The sequence below is a fragment of the Panulirus ornatus genome, chromosome 41 (assembly GCF_036320965.1).
Source record: "Panulirus ornatus isolate Po-2019 chromosome 41, ASM3632096v1, whole genome shotgun sequence".
NCBI classification, from domain to species: Eukaryota; Metazoa; Arthropoda; class Malacostraca; order Decapoda; family Palinuridae; genus Panulirus; species Panulirus ornatus.
Genome location: NC_092264.1, coordinates 19,007,051 through 19,025,389, shown reverse-complemented (window position 1 = coordinate 19,025,389; position 18,339 = coordinate 19,007,051). Strand labels below are relative to the sequence as shown.

Sequence of the window (18,339 nt, the reverse complement as noted above, 5' to 3'; positions counted from 1 at the left end):
CTAGAGACTGAGCATGAACGAAAGGGGCCTTTGTTGTCTTTTCCTAGCGCTACCTCGCACACATGAGGGGGGAGGGGGATGGTATTCCATGTGTGGCAAGGTGGCGATGGGAATGAATAAAGGCAGACAGTGTGGCTTGTGTGCATGGGTATATATGTATGTGTCTGTGTGTGTATATATATGTGTACATTGAGATGTATAGGTATGTATATTTGCGTGTGTGGACGTATATGTATATACATGTGTATGGGGGTGGGTTGGACCATTTCTTTCGTCTGTTTCCTTGCGCTACCTCGCAAATGCGGGAGACAGCGACAAAGCAAAATAATAAATAAATAATATATATATATTATATATCATTTTTTTTTTTTTTTTTTTTTTTATACTTTGTCGCTGTCTCCCGCGTTTGCGAGGTACCGCAAGGAAACAGACGAAAGAAATGGCCCAACCCCCCCCCCCCCCCATACACATGTACATACGTCCACACACGCAAATATACATACCTACACAGCTTTCCATGGTTTACCCCAGACGCTTCACATGCCTTGATTCAATCCACTGACAGCACGTCAACCCCTGTATACCACATCGCTCCAATTCACTCTATTCCTTGCCCTCCTTTCACCCTCCTGCATGTTCAGGCCCCGATCACACAAAATCTTTTTCACTCCATCTTTCCACCTCCAATTTGGTCTCCCTCTTCTCCTCGTTCCCTCCACCTCCGACACATATATCCTCTTGGTCAATCTTTCCTCACTCATTCTCTCCATGTGCCCAAACCATTTCAAAACACCCTCTTCTGCTCTCTCAACCACGCTCTTTTTATTTCCACACATCTCTCTTACCCTTACGTTACTTACTCGATCAAACCACCTCACACCACACATTGTCCTCAAACATCTCATTTCCAGCACATCCATCCTCCTGCGCACATCTCTATCCATAGCCCACGCCTCGCAACCATACAACATTGTTGGAACCACTATTCCTTCAAACATACCCATTTTTGCTTTCCGAGATAATGTTCTCGACTTCCACACATTCTTCAAGGCTCCCAAAATTTTCGCCCCCTCCCCCACCCTATGATCCACTTCCGCTTCCATGGTTCCATCCGCTGACAGATCCACTCCCAGATATCTAAAACACTTCACTTCCTCCAGTTTTTCTCCATTCAAACTCACCTCCCAATTGACTTGACCCTCAACCCTACTGTACCTAATAACCTTGCTCTTATTCACATTTACTCTTAACTTTCTTCTTCCACACACTTTACCAAACTCAGTCACCAGCTTCTGCAGTTTCTCACATGAATCAGCCACCAGCGCTGTATCATCAGCGAACAACAACTGACTCACTTCCCAAGCTCTCTCATCCCCAACAGACTTCATACTAGCCCCTCTTTCCAGGACTCTTGCATTTACCTCCCTAACAACCCCATCCATAAACAAATTAAACAACCATGGAGACATCACACACCCCTGCCGCAAACCTACATTCACTGAGAACCAGTCACTTTCCTCTCTTCCTACACGTACACATGCCTTACATCCTCGATAAAAACTTTTCACTGCTTCTAACAACTTGCCTCCCACACCATATATTCTTAATACCTTCCACAGAGCATCTCTATCAACTCTATCATATGCCTTCTCCAGATCCATAAATGCTACATACAAATCCATTTGCTTTTCTAAGTATTTCTCACATACATTCTTCAAAGCATACAATATATTATATTATATTATATATATATTATATTATATATTGTCATCACCTCCCCATTTGCGCCCTTCAGTGAAGGGCGCAAATGGGGAGGTGATAACAAGTAGTGGTGATGTGAGAAGGAGATGGAGTGAGTATTTTGAAGGTTTGTTGAATGTGTTTGATGATAGAGTGGCAGATATAGGGTGTTTTGGTCGAGGTGGTGTGCAAAGAGAGAGGGTTAGGGAAAAAGATTTGGTAAACAGAGAAGAGGTAGTAAAAGCTTTGCAGAAGATGAAAGCCAGCAAGGCAGCAGGTTTGGATGGTATTGCAGTGGAATTTATTAAAAAAGGGGGTGACTGTATTATTGACTGGTTGGTAAGGTTATTTAATGTATGTATGACTCATGGTGAGGTGCCTGAGGATTGGCGGAATGCGTGCATAGTGCCATTGTACAAAGGCAAAGGGGATAAGAGTGAGTGCTCAAATTACAGAGGTATAAGTTTGTTGAGTATTCCTGGTAAATTATATGGGAGGGTATTGATTGAGAGGGTGAAGACATGTACAGAGCATCAGATTGGGGAAGAGCAGTGTGGTTTCAGAAGTGGTAGAGGATGTGTGGATCAGGTGTTTGCTTTGAAGAATGTATGTGAGAAATACTTAGAAAAGCAAATGGATTTGTATGTAGCATTTATGGATCTGGAGAAGGCATATGATAAGAGTTGATAGAGATGCTCTGTGGAAGGTATTAAGAATATATGGTGTGGGAGGCAACTTGTTAGAAGCAGTGAAAAGTTTTTATCGAGGATGTAAGGCATGTGTATGTGTAGGAAGAGAGGAAAGTGATTGGTTCTCAGTGAATGTAGGTTTGCGGCAAGGATGTGTGATGTCTCCATGGTTGTTTAATTTGTTTATGGATGGGGTTGTTAGGGAGGTGAATGCAAGAGTTTTGGAAAGAGGGGCAAGTATGCAGTCTGTTGGGGATGAGAGAGCTTGGGAAGTGAGTCAGTTGTTGTTCGCTGATGATACAGCGCTGGTGGCTGATTCATGTGAGAAACTGCAGAAGCTGGTGACTGAGTTTGGTAAAGTGTGTGAAAGAAGAAAGTTAAGAGTAAATGTGAATAAGAGCAAGGTTATTAGGTACAGTAGGGTTGAGGGTCAAGTCAATTGGGAGGTAAGTTTGAATGGAGAAAAACTGGAGGAAGTAAAGTGTTTTAGATATCTGGGAGTGGATCTGGCAGCGGAAGGAACCATGGAAGCGGAAGTGGATCATAGGGTGGGGGAAGGGGGCGAAAATCCTGGGAGCCTTGAAGAATGTGTGGAAGTCGAGAACATTATCTCGGAAAGCAAAAATGGGTATGTTTGAAGGAATAGTAGTTCCAACAATGTTGTATGGTTGCGAGGCGTGGGCTATGGATAGAGTTGTGCGCAGGAGGGTGGAGGTGCTGGAAATGAGATGTTTGAGGACAATGTGTGGTGTGAGGTGGTTTGATCGAGTAAGTAACGTAAGGGTAAGAGAGATGTGTGGAAATAAAAAGAGCGTGGTTGAGAGAGCAGAAGAGGATGTTTTGAAATGGTTTGGGCACATGGAGAGAATGAGTGAGGAAAGATTGACCAAGAGGATATATGTGTCGGAGGTGGAGGGAACGAGGAGAAGTGGGAGACCAAAATGGAGGTGGAAAGATGGAGTGAAAAAGATTTTGAGTGATCCGGGCCTGAACATGCAGGAGGGTGAAAGGCGGGCAAGGAATAGAGTGAATTGGATCGATGTGGTATACCGGGGTCGACATGCTGTCAATGGAATGAATCAGGGCATGTGAAGCGTCTGGGCTAAACCATGGAAAGTTCTGTGGGGCCTGGATGTGGAAAGGGAGCTGTGGTTTCGGGCATTATTGCATAACTGCTAGAGACTGAGTGTGAACAAATGGGGCCTTTGTTGTCTTTTCCTAGCGCTACCTCGCATACATGAGGGGGAGGGGATGTTATTCCATGTGTGGCGAGGTGGCGATGGGAATGAATAAAGGCAGACAGTGTGAACTGTGTGCATGTGTATATCTGTATATGTCTGTGTGTGTATATACATGTGTACATTGAGATGTATGGGTATGTATATTTGCATGTGGGGATGTGTGTGTATGTACATACATGTGCAGGGGGGTGGGTTGCGCCATTTCTTTCATCTGTTTCCTTGCGCTACCTCGCAAACGCGGGAGACAGCAACAAAGCAAAAAAAAAAATTTTTTTTTTTTCTTTTTTTTTTGCTTTGTCGCTGTCTCCCGCGTTTGCGAGGTAGCGCAAGGAAACAGATGAAAGAAATGGCCCAACCCACCCCCATACACATGCCTTGATTCAATCCACTGACAGCACGTCAACCCTGGTATACCACATCGCTCCAATTCACTCTATTCTTTGCCCTCCTTTCACCCTCCTGCATGTTCAGGCCCCGATCACACAAAATCTTTTTCACTCCATCTTTCCATCTCCAATTTGGTCTCCCTCTTCTCCTCGTTCCCTCCACCTCCGACACATATATCCTCTTGGTCAATCTTTCCTCACTCATTCTCTCCATGTGACCAAACCATTTCAAAACACCCTCTTCTGCTCTCTCAACCACGCTCTTTTTATTTCCACATATCTTTCTTACCCTTACGTTACTTACTCGATCAAACCACCTCACACCACACATTGTCCTCAAACATCTCATTTCCAGCACATCCATCCTCCTGCGCACAACTCTATCCATAGCCCACGCCTCGCAACCATACAACATTGTTGGAACCACTATTCCTTCAAACATACCCATTTTTGCTTTCCGAGATAATGTTCTCGACTTCCACACATTCTTCAAGGCTCCCAGAATTTTCGCCCCCTCCCCCACCCTATGATCCACTTCCGCTTCCATGTTTCCATCCGCTGCCAGATCCACTCCCAGATATCTAAAACACTTCACTTCCTCCAGTTTTTCTCCATTCAAACTCACCTCCCAATTGACTTGACCCTCAACCCTACTGTACCTAATAACCTTGCTCTTATTCACATTTACTCTTAACTTTCTTCTTTCACACACTTTACCAAACTCAGTCACCAGCTTCTGCAGTTTCTCACATGAATCAGCCACCAGCGCTGTATCATCAGCGAACAACAACTGACTCACTTCCCAAGCTCTCTCATCCCCAACAGACTTCATACTTGCCCCTCTTTCCAAAACTCTTGCATTCACCTCCCTAACAACCCCATCCATAAACAAATTAAACAACCATGGAGACATCACACACCCCTGCCGCAAACCTACATTCACTGAGAACCAATCACTTTCCTCTCTTCCTACACGTACACATGCCTTACATCCTCGATAAAAACTTTTCACTGCTTCTAACAACTTGCCTCCCACACCATATATTCTTAATACCTTCCACAGAGCATCTCTATCAGCTCTATCATGATGATATATATATATATATATATATATATATTTTTTCTTTCTTTTAAACTATTTGCCATTTCCCGCGTTGGCGAGGTAGCGTTAAGAACAGAGGACTGGGCCTTTTTTGGAATATCCTCACCTGGCCCCCTCTGTTCCTTCTTTTGGAAAATTAAAAAAAAAAAAAACGAGAGGGGAGGATTTCCAGCCCCCCGCTCCCTCCCCTTTTAGTCGCCTTCTACGACACGCAGGGAATACGTGGGAAGTATTCTTAATCCCCTATCCCCTATATATATATATATATATATATATATATATATATATATATATATATATATATATATATATATATATGTTTGTGTGTGTGTGTATATGAGTGGAAGGGCCATTCTTCGTCTGTTTTTTGGCACTATCTCGCTGACATGGGAGATAGCGATCAAGTATGAAAAATAGAATAATTCATGAAAGAAAATGATTTTGCTGTTTTTCTCATAATGGAGGTAAAAAAAATCAATCATGCAAAAATGAGAAAAAATGAATAATGGTCTTTACAGATTATGATATTATTACACATGACATACAGAGAATGCATGTGAGCAAATGAATTTTTCCGTCTGTTCTTAGGGCTACCATGCTGAGATGGGACACAGCAAACAAGTTGAAAGAAGAAATAAGCTTTACAACCTGAAAGTAAACCTAATATAAATGTATGACTCCTTCTAGCGATTGCAAAATTATGAAGTCTAAGCAAAAAAAAAAAAAAAAAAAAAAAAAAAGCTTCCAGATAATTTTCATATTCATTAGGTTCTACTTATCATATCAGAGGAATTGAAAAGTAATAATCTACAAGGTGAAAATTTGCCATACATTTTATATCACAAGACATTTCACACAGTACATGTGGCCAATCATTTGATGGAAGCAAATCATGGAGGGGATAAATGTTCAATGCTTACCTGTATCATAATACATTTGACTTGTGTTTCCATGAATGGTGTCTGCATGTTGTCCAGCAAACTAGCCAGGTCCTGTTCACAGTACTCCATTACCAAGAAAATACTGGAATACATTTAGGTTGTTTAGTAGATAAGTATTAAATGATACAGAATTATCTAAAACTCAGAGGCTTAATGAAACACAGCAAATTCGTCTGTATTACCTTGATTATAAAGCAAAACAACAGCATGTTCCAACTCACCTCTCCAAACTACGCCCAACAACCACCTCCTTTAAACAAACAATATTTGGATGATTGCATGATTGTAGCAACATAATCTCACGTAGCCCAGATATTGGCATCCCATCCTTCTCCTTTTCCATTCGCATTTTCTTAAGGGCTACAATTTCATTTGACTTTGTGTCTCGAGCACGATCTGCAAACAAAGTCTTCTGTCAATAAGACATTCATCTGTTTTCTTTACATCTATCATCATTATCTCCAATCCCTGTTCTAGGACATGAATAAGGTACATGCAGCATCTGATATCACTCATACACTTCTTCAACCCATGTCCAGAGTATCAAAAAGAAACAAAGACTTCCAAGCCTAAAAATATGATTCATACTTTTTCACTCTACACATAACATTAAATCATTATCACCAATGCCTTCATTGAAACCACCTTCGTACAAAAAATGCCTCCACTGCATCTGATCCCGTCATTCCTCTCAACCTTCATCTGCAATATCATTATCCAAAAGAATATGCTTGTAAATCAGCTTGTGCAGTATCATGTGACACTGAGTAAGTATAATCCAGAATCATTAGCAGTATGATTTGCCTAAGGACTGATATCTAGTGAATGACTCCAACAGAAGGACTCCTAATCCAGACTCAACTCTGTCCTCCTCAGAATTACTTAGGACAGAGCATTTGTAATAATTTTTGGGCTCCTTATATGAGAGACACTACCAAAAGCAGATCTCTTTTCTGGATCAGTCAATGTATTAAAAGCAACCAAGACCACAAGGACTAGCCCAAGTTGTCTGCCCTGTTGAGATAAGACATCACCAACCTGTTCCCTGAATACAGGAAATACTGATATATCTTTCTTTGGTTATACCACCTTGAAAACAATATCACTAATTCCTTTACAGTTTTATGTATCAAGCTCTGAAGACGATACACTTTCCTAGCTGCCTCATCCCTGTATGAATATGGAACTCCTCCCTTTTCAGACAGATGTGCCACCCATTTAAAGTTTTTTGTTTCAAACCCTTAAATGGAGCCAACTTTTTGCTTTGCATAATACTTTTGGATGAGAAATATCATAAATTCTGATCCCTCATTCTTATATCCATACAGAACCTCAGACCTCTATCATCTCGCTAACCCATCTGTGTAGATTGATAGTGGCACCAGATGTGCAGCCCATTTGAAATTTTTGACTTCAAACATTTGGCTGGATCTACCACTAATTTTCATTGTAGCTTTGGATGAAGAATAACATTTTTGCCTCTTTTCTAGATTATTGCATGAATTCTTAACCTTTTTATTGCATTTAGCCACATTTGTGACTGGCCTTGTTATGTTGCACCAAGCCACACTTGCAGCCAAACATTATACAGTGTGCTGAGCAATGTTTGTAACTTTCAATCTTTGAACACTTATTTGAATTCCCAGCTGATGTATGATTCTACAAGGTAAAATGATACTTGCAATCTAACAACATAGCTAGAAAGCATATCACACTTCACAGTCACCCATGAATCATGAAGGAGTGTTACTGTGCCAACATGGCAATAAGCTACAATTATGTGTGGACTATTGCAATCAATTTTACAATAAAAGAATCAGTTTCTCTTGTATTTATGTTCATATTTATGATGAAAATAAGATTTTTAATTAATAACATAAATAATGTACTGTCTGTATAATCAGGCCTTGATTAGGGCCTCAGCTCCCCGTGCCATCTCAGCCAACATAAAAAATTCAGTAAAAACATGAAAATTATGTATAGATAAAATAAGGTTGAGTATCCTTTATCTGAAATGCCTGGGTTCATAAATGTTTCAGATTTTGGATTTTTTTTTTTCTATTTTTCAATATTTGCATGTACATAGAGAGATATGTGAAAAACAGGATGGTATGGAAACAAACGAGTTAGAGCTGAGACACACCTCAATGTTTCGATTGTTCAATGGTTGTCCTCAAGAGACACTGATTGCAGCATTTGGTGGGACCATATTCCCCAGCAAGTGATGGTTACCCAGTCGGATGCTTTGGCATGTCGCTCTGATTGGACTGCTTGTCCTGCTGCCTCCACTCATTCACAGCAATCTCTGCGACCTGCCATGACCAGCAGATGAACCCAGACCTTCTATTAACATTGTTCTTAATCCCTTCCTCTAGGTAAGCTCCTACACTATCACTAAATGATCAGTGCCAAGGCAACTACAGGCAAATGACACACTGTTCAGTTTGTGTAACACTGAACCATCAGAAAGCTAAGGTGTCACAACATCAGCTGCCCAAGAGGACAAACTGTGGTTGTTTGGCATCACCTTCATTCATGACTGAATTAATATGCTACTGATAAGAAATAATTTTCTTACACATATTCACACAGAGGAGAGAATAAGCAAAAACACAGTAAGTAATGCACATAGGTCTGGCAGTAATGATGCTTTGCAACAAGCTGGCACCAAAAGAGCATCAAGAGCCCAGCATGGGCAAGTGAGGTGTGAATATTTTCCACTTGTAATGTCATGTCACCGCTCAAAAAGTTTCAGATTTTGAATTTTTGGATTAAGGATGCTCAACCTGTATATATAAATATGTATGGTATAAGTGAAACCACACTTGGTAAAAATCATAAAGTATCTAAATGTTTCAGTAATTGTAGAATGACATCATGATAAAAGAAAATCTAAAATTGTCTTTACAAAAATATGGAGGATTCCTCCCACCGGGTACCCAGGGCCTGCCATATCCACTCAACACCATCCACATTATGAAGATGAAAGCATGGTATTCTATCAGGTATTGTCTTCAATAACATATGTTATACAGATATTCTGTTAAGAAATATATTATTTTTGTGCACTTGGGTAGCATCATTTCAGAATGCAGAGTGTCACTTCAGAATAAATGCTCAACTAAGGGGTTAACAATGACTCAATTGCAGAAAATCTTTGCTTGTGAGGTTAGTAACTACTGCAAAATTGAACACTAGCAATTCACCAACTTATGTGAAATCTTACTCCCCTCTGTGGTTTGACCCATGAGCTTGAAATATTCCCCAAGAATATTTGGGTTAGGGGTCAGCTTTCTCTAGATATTTTTGTGAAGAGGCATCAACCTTTGAGCATCCTTTGTGAAATACCTTTATGGTATACTCAGCAACTGCTCATTTTGAGCCCACCATCAGCAAATCAGCAACTGCCACCAAACAGTGTAAGGATAGGAGAGTAAGTCCAGAATGATGGGGGACTACCTCACAGGTTGTTGGATGTTTGTGCTTTCCTGATCAATACACCACCAGTGTGGTTGCAGTGGGCCCACTGCTTGGTCACCAAAGTCACCAGACATAACAACTGCCTATTTATTTTTAAGGGGGTTTGCGAAGAATATTGTGTATGCTCAGCAACCAAAGGACATTGGTGATCTGAAGATCATAATTGCTGTAGCTTTCATACCAATTAAACCAGAGGTGTTCAACATGTGGGAAGAGTTGTTAAGGCATTATGAATTTGGTTGTATCGAAGAAAGGTTTCACGTTGAACCCTCATTAGGACAATTACAATCGTCCATATCTGTAGTCAATGTGTTCCAAGTATTGAACTATGTAAATTAACTTCCAATTTCTTTGCATTTTTCAATTATCCATACCTAAACAGATCACACTATATATAACAGTATAGCTGAGGGTACAACAGAGGTAGACTGCAAGAAGATGGAGAGATGCAAAAAGAATCGATTGGAGTCAGGAATATTTCAAATAAGGATAGTGGGGGCATGATTTGGGATCAAATGTTATGGATAAAGGTTGTATTTGATAAACCAAGTTAATGTGCATAAAGAAAAAAAAGCACTTATCTAAGTAAGGAAATGCATGTTTCACCTTAACAAAATGGGTAAGGGTTTAGGATGTGTTTGAATGACTTAGAGACTGTATGTTTCCGATCCTCTTAACAACACTGAGTGTTGATTTACTGATGACAATCACAGCTTTACATCAATGATCCTACAAGTGGAAAGAGATGAGTACTAAGGGAACACAAAAAGTTAATTTTGACATCTATAAGTTTACAACATTCCAAATAAACTGAGCCATAATGCAGCAATTAAAGTAACTTTCACAAGGTAAAAAAAAATCACTCATGAATAATGGTCACTGCTGCAAACAATATAAACAATGGAAAAAGGAAGTCTAGTATTGAGTTGAAGATATAATTCATTCCATATTCCTTTTCCAATTCCATACATTACCCTTTCATATTGTAGTATATCTTGAAACTGAATAACTTGCCATTTCTCACAAAAGTTTAAGAAAGATTATCGAGCCATGAAAGAATGACTGGCTTATTTACCAACAAACATCACTCTTACTCAAGGAATTTTTTTCATCTGACTGATTTGCAAGGGTATCATCATCATCATCATTATCTCTGTGCATGCTGTACATACAGACTCACAAGACATCATGAGGAAGCGGAAAGCAATTAGAATATCTCATTGCTATGTGCTCTTCATGAATTTTCCCTTTCTGATAACCAAAAAAAAAAAAATCATTTGCTTATGTCTTAATTCAAAGGTATCTTCTATAAGCAAAGACTTTACACACAAACAAATGTGAAATTAAGTGGATATACTCCATAGATACCAAGACATACTGCCAGTTTACAAAATCAGACAAACAAATCACAGTACTTAACATTAAAATAAGTTATTTTCATCTTAGTTAATCTTTGTCAGTATACACCAACTTATCATACTTATACTCACACACAACACCATATGTTCCTTCTCCAACACGGTTGATCTTTTCAAATTCTCCAACAAATCGGCATTTCCCAAACTGGAAAAAATATATCTTAAAAATTAGGTCATTAACCATCATTAACCATCACTTTATCATAAGTATACCATGTCATAAGTGCATTTTCTTAATTCAATATTCCTCTTTTGAGTCAAAATTGTGATTAATTTCAAGATATCCGCTCCTAAAATTAAAATTCACATAAAATGATAAGTAATAAATATGCATCACTTAACAATGGACTTTATCTTAATCCTTAATTTTTTTTTGCCCTGTGCTTTATCAAATCATCAATTTGAAGTTTAATGACAAGCCAAAAAATCTTCAACTCTGTTTGACATGATATCATTAATCACATCTTATCTACAAACAACATGTGAGATGAGCCCTTTAAAATATCCTTCAGTGCTCTATAAGATAAAGGGAAACTGAAGGGCAAATTATACACTGTAAAAGATATGACCATTTCAAATAACCAGCTTACTTTTCATAAATACTTTGTGCACGCTTTGTACATCCAAGATAAAGAGTGCTACTGTCTACATTACCTATTCTACATAAAACTCTTACACTGTGCAATACTAAAGAAACTTCATGCTGCTCAGACAGACACTGGCAAAAGCATAAAATGAAATTAATCTGTTCAAGTTTTTGTAAAGTGACACATTTCTTTATACTAAAACACTAATCTATTGTAAACAGACAAAAAGTCATTTTTTCTACTTGAATGGAAAGCAACAAACTTGAATTCCATATGGATTAACTTATCAATTATGTCATATGAACCAACTGCAAAATCTGAAGTTTTCTTGTTAGAATGTTTCCTTTAATCATGGCCTACCTAAAATGTTTTAGAATTACAATACTATATCACCACGTAATCAATTAAACCACGTATTCCCAATCACCAGTCCTTTTTCAGCACATAAATCTACAAGCTCTTCACCATTTCCATTTACAACACTGAACACCCCATGTATACCAATTATTCCCTCAACTGCCACATTACTCACCTTTGCATTCAAATCACCCATCACTATGACCCGGTCTTGTGCATCAAAACCACTAACACACTCAAAACACTTGCCTCTCATGATCTTTCTTCTCATGCCCAGGTGCATATGCACCAATAATCACCCATCTCTCTCCATCAACTTTCAGTTTTACCCATATTAATCGAGAATTTACTTTCTTACATTCTATCACATACTCCCACAACTCCTGTTTCAGGAGTACTGCTACTCCTTCCCTTGCTCTTGTCCTCTCACTAACCCCTGACTTTACTCCCAAGACATTCCCAAAGCACTCTTCCCCTTTACCCTTGAGCTTCGTTTCACTCAGAGCCAAAACATCCAGGTTCCTTTCCTCAAACATACTACCTATCTCTCCTTTTTTCACATCTTGGTTACATCCACACACATTCAGACACCCCAATCTGAGTCTACGAGGAGGATGAGTACTCCCCGCGTGACTCCTTCTGTTTCCCATTTTTAGAAAGTTAAAATACAAGGAGGGGAGGATTTCTGGCCCCCCGCTCCCATCCCCTCCAGTCGCCTTCTACGACTATTAGTTTACAAAAGACATGGTAAATGGTGAACTCATAAATAATGAGACGGTATAATCACCCTTAAAAATTCAGTTACAACAAATTTGCTGAAAATCAGGCCTTCATTGTCACAATATTTGTATTTTGATCGTAGTGTCAAGGGTATTTTCTGCTTTCAATCACCATGGTTACAGTCATGGTATTATTTAATATGCATGAATGCATCATGTATATGTATATTCAGCTGACATCAACTGAAAATTCAGTTTTCAGCTGTGAAAAGAAAACTTTTGATTTACGATAAACTTATCACTTGTCCTCGTGACAACCCATTGAATTACCCTGAGGCAGAGGAAAAGACCCCTTGACTAATTATGCCACTCACACTTAATGCATGCAAAAGACATACAGTAACTGTAACCAGCCCTAATAGACAATGCAAAAACTGCTTAAAAAATGCTGTAATAAATATCTGTCATAAAATTCTTGTGTAACTAGCTGATGTCACGCTGCCAAAAACCATCCACCCTTGCTGTCATATTCCTCAGTCCTGGACCATAAAAGTCTTTGGAAGGGTATCTAATCTTCACAGGGGAAGGTGAACCAGGCAATAAGGGGACAGCAAGCTGGGAATGTATCTTAACTATTTCCCTGTTCCCGTCATCTTCTAATGACCCTTATAGCACTGCTCCCATTGTCACATGACAATTCAAAGGTTCTTGACTTTTTAAAGTCTCAGATACTGTGTAATTTCAACTACTGCTAATAAATGTCACTGTGAAGATGTATGATTTCAATGCTTGCTTTCTTCAGGGCAATAGCATTGTCTACAATTTATGAGATGAAAAAGCTAAAACTTTATCATTCAGAAGTACTTCACAGCAACTTCCTGAAATCAATATACAAACCATTTTGCAACAGGTGATTTGCCTCAAGTGTCTATTTTGAGGAAAAATGTTTATCCTCAGTTGTACTCTGACTTTTAGTGTATTATACAACCACTGACTCTGAGCTTAGTCTCCCAAATATCATTTTAGTGTACAAAAGACTAAAAATTATGGAAAAACCTTAATCATAATAGAAACTCACATAACAGAGAAATTGAATGTAAGTAACCACTGTAAATGACCAGACACATTCATAATTAGTTTCATCAAATACCAGCCAATGCATACTCTGATCATGAAAAGCTCGATGATCTACATATACTGATTTCCTCAACCTCAAAGCCCTACCTGCTTTCTTTATGTCATTCAAACAGTAGAATATTCCATAAATACATCATAACTGATTTTCCAGTGAAACATCATTCTTAGCATCATTGGAAATGTATCTATTTATTTATTTATCATACTTTGATGCTGTCTCCCGCGTTAGTGTGGTAGCGCAAGGAAACAGACGAAAGAATTGCCCAACCCACCTACATATACATGTATATACATACACGTCCACACACACAAATATACATACCTATACATCTCAACGTATACATATATATACACATACAGACATATACATATATACACATGTACATAATTCATACTGTCTGCCCTTTTTCATTCCCAACGCCACCCCGCCACACATGAAATGACAACACCCTCCCTCAGCATGTGCGCGAGGTAGTGCTAGGAAAATACAACAAAAGCCAAATTCGTTCACACTCAGTCTCTAGCTGTCATGTATAATGCACGGAAACCACACCTCCCTTTCCACATCCAGTTCCCACAAAAATTTCCATGGTTTACCCCAGACACCTTACATACCCTGGTTCAATCCATTGACAGCACGTCGACCCCGGTATACCACATCGTTCCAATTCACTCTATTCCTTGCATGTCTTTCACCCTCCTGCATGTTCAAGCCCCGATCACTCAAAATCTTTTTCACTCCATCCTTCCAACTCCAATTTGGTCTCCACTTCTCCTCGTTCCCTCCACCTCTGACGCATATATCCTCTTTGTCAATCTTTCCTCACTCATTCTCTCCATGTGACCAAACCATTTCAAAACATCCTCTTCTGCTCTCTCAACCACACTCTTTTTATTACCACACAACTCTCTTACCCTTTCATTACTTACTCGATCAAACCAACTCACACCATGTATTGTCCTCAAACATCTCATTTCCAATACATTCACCCTCCTCCACACAACTCTATCTATAGCCCACGCCTTGCAACCATACAACATTGTTGGAACCACTATTCCTCCAAACATACCCATTTATGCTTTCCAAGATAACGTTCTCGACTTCCACACATTTTTCAATGCTCCCAGAACTTTCGTCCCCTCTCCCACCCTATGATTCACTTCCACTTCAATGGTTCCATCCACTGCCAGATCCACTCCCAGATATCTAAAACACTTTACTTCCTCCAGTTTCTCTCCATTCAAACTTACCTCTCAACCCTATTGTACCTTGCTCTTATTCACATTTACTCTCAGCTTTCTTCTTTCACACACTTTACCAAACTCAGTCACGAGCTTCTGCAGTTTCTCACCCAAATCAACCACCAGCACTGTATCATCAGTGAACAACAACTGACTCAATTCCCAAGCTCTCTCATCCACAACAGACTGCATACTTGTCCCTCTTTCCAAAACTCTTGCATTCACCTCCCTAACAACCCCATCCATAAACAAATTAAACAACCATGGAGACATCACTCCCCCCTGCAGCAAACCAACATTCACTGAGAACCAGTTCTCAATCACTTTCCTCTCTTCCTACTCATACACATGTCTTACATCCTCGATAAAAACTTTTCACTGCTTCTAACAACTTTCCTCCCACACCATATATTCTTAATACCTTCTACCGAGCATCTCTATCAACTCTTATGCCTTCTCCAGATCCATAAATGCTACATACAAATCCATTTGCCTTTCCAAGTATTTCTCACATACATTCTTCAAAGCAAACACCTGATCCACACATCCTCTACCACTTCTGAAACCACACTGCTCTTCCCCAATCTGATGCTCTGTACATGCCTTCACCCTCTCAATCAATACCCTCCCATATAATTTACCAGGAATACTCAACAAACTTACACCTCTGTAATTTGAGCACTCACTCTTATCCCCTTTGCCTTTGTACAATAGCACTATGCAAGCATTCCGCCAATCCTCAGGCACCCCACCATGAGTCATACGTACATTAAATAACCTTACCAACCAGTCTTATAATACAGTCACCCCCTTTTTTAATAAATTCTACTGCAATATCATCCAAACCCACTGCCTTGCCAGCTTTCATCTTCCGCAAAGCTTTTACTACCTCTTCTCTGTTTACCAAATCATTCTCCCTAACCCTCTCACTTTGCACACCACCTCGACCAAAACACCCTATATCTGCCACTCTATCATCAAACATTCAACAACCCTTCAAAATACTCACTCCATCTCCTTTTCACATCACCACTACTTGTTATCACCTCCCCATTAGTCCCCTTCATTGATGTTCCCATTGTTCCCTTGTCTTAAGCACTTTATTTACCTCCTTCCAAAACATCTTTTTATTCTCCCTAAAATTTAATGATACTCTCTCACCCCAACTCTCATTTGCCCTCTTCTTCACCTCTTGCACCTTTCTCATGACCTCCTGCCTCTTTCTTTTATACATCTCCCACTCATTTGCATTATTTCCCTGCAAAAATCGTCCAAATGCCTCTCTCTTCTCTTTCACTAATAACCTTATTCTTCATCCCACCACCCACTACCCTTTCTAATCTGCCCACCTCCCACTCTTCTCATGCTACAAGCATCTTTTGCGCAAGCCATCACTGCTTCCCTAAATACATCCCATTCCTACCCCACTCCTCTTACATCCTTTGTTCTCACCTTTTTCCATTTTGTACCTAGTCTCTCCTGGTACTTCCTCACACAAGTTTCCTTCCCAAGTTCACTTACTCTCACCACTCTCTTCACCCCAACATTCTCTATTCTTTCCTGAAAACCTCTACAAATCTTCACCTTCGCCTCCACAAGGTAATGATCAGACATCCCTCCAGTTGCACTTCTCAGCACATTTACATCCAAAAGTCTCTCTTTCATGCACCTATCAATTAACACGTAATCCAATAACGCTCTCTGTTCCATCTCTCCTACTTACATACGTATACTTATGTAGATCTCTCTTTTTAAACCAGGTATTCCCAATCACCAGTCCTTTTTCAGCCCATAAATCTACAAGCTCTTCACCATTTCCATTTACAACACTGAACACCCCATGTACTCCAATTATTCCCTCAACTGCCACATTACTCACCTTTGCATTCAAATCACCCATATGTACGACAGTATATACAGATTTATCCTTAAATATAGAATTTCTGCTAGAACCTAAATTTTTACCTTTATCTTAATCCCTAACCATCTTACCCTAATATAATAGAGTAGGAAGAGAGGAAAGTGATTGGTTCTCAGTGAATGTAGGTTTGCGGCAAGGGTGTGTGATGTCTCCATGGTTGTTTGAATTGTTTATGGATGGGGTTGTTAGGGAGGTGAATGCAAGAGTTTTGGAAAGAGGGGCAAGTATGAAGTCTGTTGGGGATGAGAGAGCTTGGGAAGTGAGTCAGTTGTTGTTCGCTGATGATACAGCGCTGGTGGCTGATTCATGTGAGAAACTGCAGAAGCTGGTGACTGAGTTTGGTAAAGTGTGTGGAAGAAGAAAGTTAAGAGTAAATGTGAATAAGAGCAAGGTTATTAGGTACAGTAGGGTTGAGGGTCAAGTCAATTGGGAGGTAAGTTTGAATGGAGCAAAACTGGAGGAAGTAAAGTGTTTTAGATATCTGGGAGTGGATCTGGCAGCGGATGGAACCATGGAAGCGGAAGTGGATCAGAGGGTGGGGCGAGGGGGCGAAAATTCTGGGAGCCTTGAAGAATGGAAGTCGAGAACATTATCTCGGAAAGCAAAAATGGGTATGTTTGAAGGAATAGTGGTTCCAACAATGTTGTATGGTTGCGAGGCGTGGGCTATGGATAGAGTTGTGCGCAGGAGGATGGATGTGCTGGAAATGAGATTTTTGAGGACAATGTGTGGTGTGAGGTGGTTTGATCGAGAAAGTAACGTAAGGGTAAGAGAGATGTGTGGAAATAAAAAGAGCGTGGTTGAGAGAGCAGAAGAGGGTGTTTTGAAATGGTTTGGGCACATGGAGAGAATGAGTGAGGAAAGATTGACCAAGAGGATATATGTGTCGGAGGTGGAGGGAACGAGGAGAAGTGGGAGACCAGATTGGAGGTGGAAAGATGGAGTGAAAAAGATTTTGTGTGATCGAGGCCTAAACATGCAGGAGGGTGAAAGCAGGGCAAGGAATAGAGTGAATTGGATCGATGTGGTATACCGGGGTTGACGTGCTGTCAGTGGATTGAATCAGGGCATGTGAAGCGTCTGGGGTAAACCATGGAAAGCTGTGTAGGTATGTATATTTGCGTTTGTGGACGTATGTATATACATGTGTATGGGGCTGGGTTGGGCCATTTCTTTCGTCTGTTTCCTTGCGCTACCTCGCAAATGCGGGAGACAGCGACAAAGCAAAAAAAAAAAAAATGTATACGTTGAGATGTATAGATATGTATATGTGCTGTGTGTGGACGTGTATGTATATACATGTGCATGTTGGTGGGTTGGGCCATTCTTTCATCTGTTTCCTTGCGCTACCTCGCTAATGCGGGAGACAGCGACAACGT

The 18,339-nt window shown here is 40.0% G+C and overlaps 1 protein-coding gene across 2 annotated transcripts in view; it reads right to left on the bottom strand.

Moving 5' to 3' along the window:
* LOC139761745 (cyclin-dependent kinase 10-like) overlaps positions 1-18,339 on the bottom strand; it is a 40,334-nt gene that overhangs the window by 19,867 nt on the left and 2,128 nt on the right. For both annotated transcript variants that reach the window (XM_071686159.1, XM_071686158.1), the window contains exons 3-5: positions 11,070-11,142; positions 6,321-6,495; positions 6,079-6,181 (exon numbers count right to left, since the gene is read on the bottom strand). In XM_071686159.1, the coding sequence (XP_071542260.1) occupies positions 6,079-6,181; positions 6,321-6,495; positions 11,070-11,142 (351 nt within the window). The remainder of the gene's footprint in view (positions 1-6,078; positions 6,182-6,320; positions 6,496-11,069; positions 11,143-18,339) is intronic.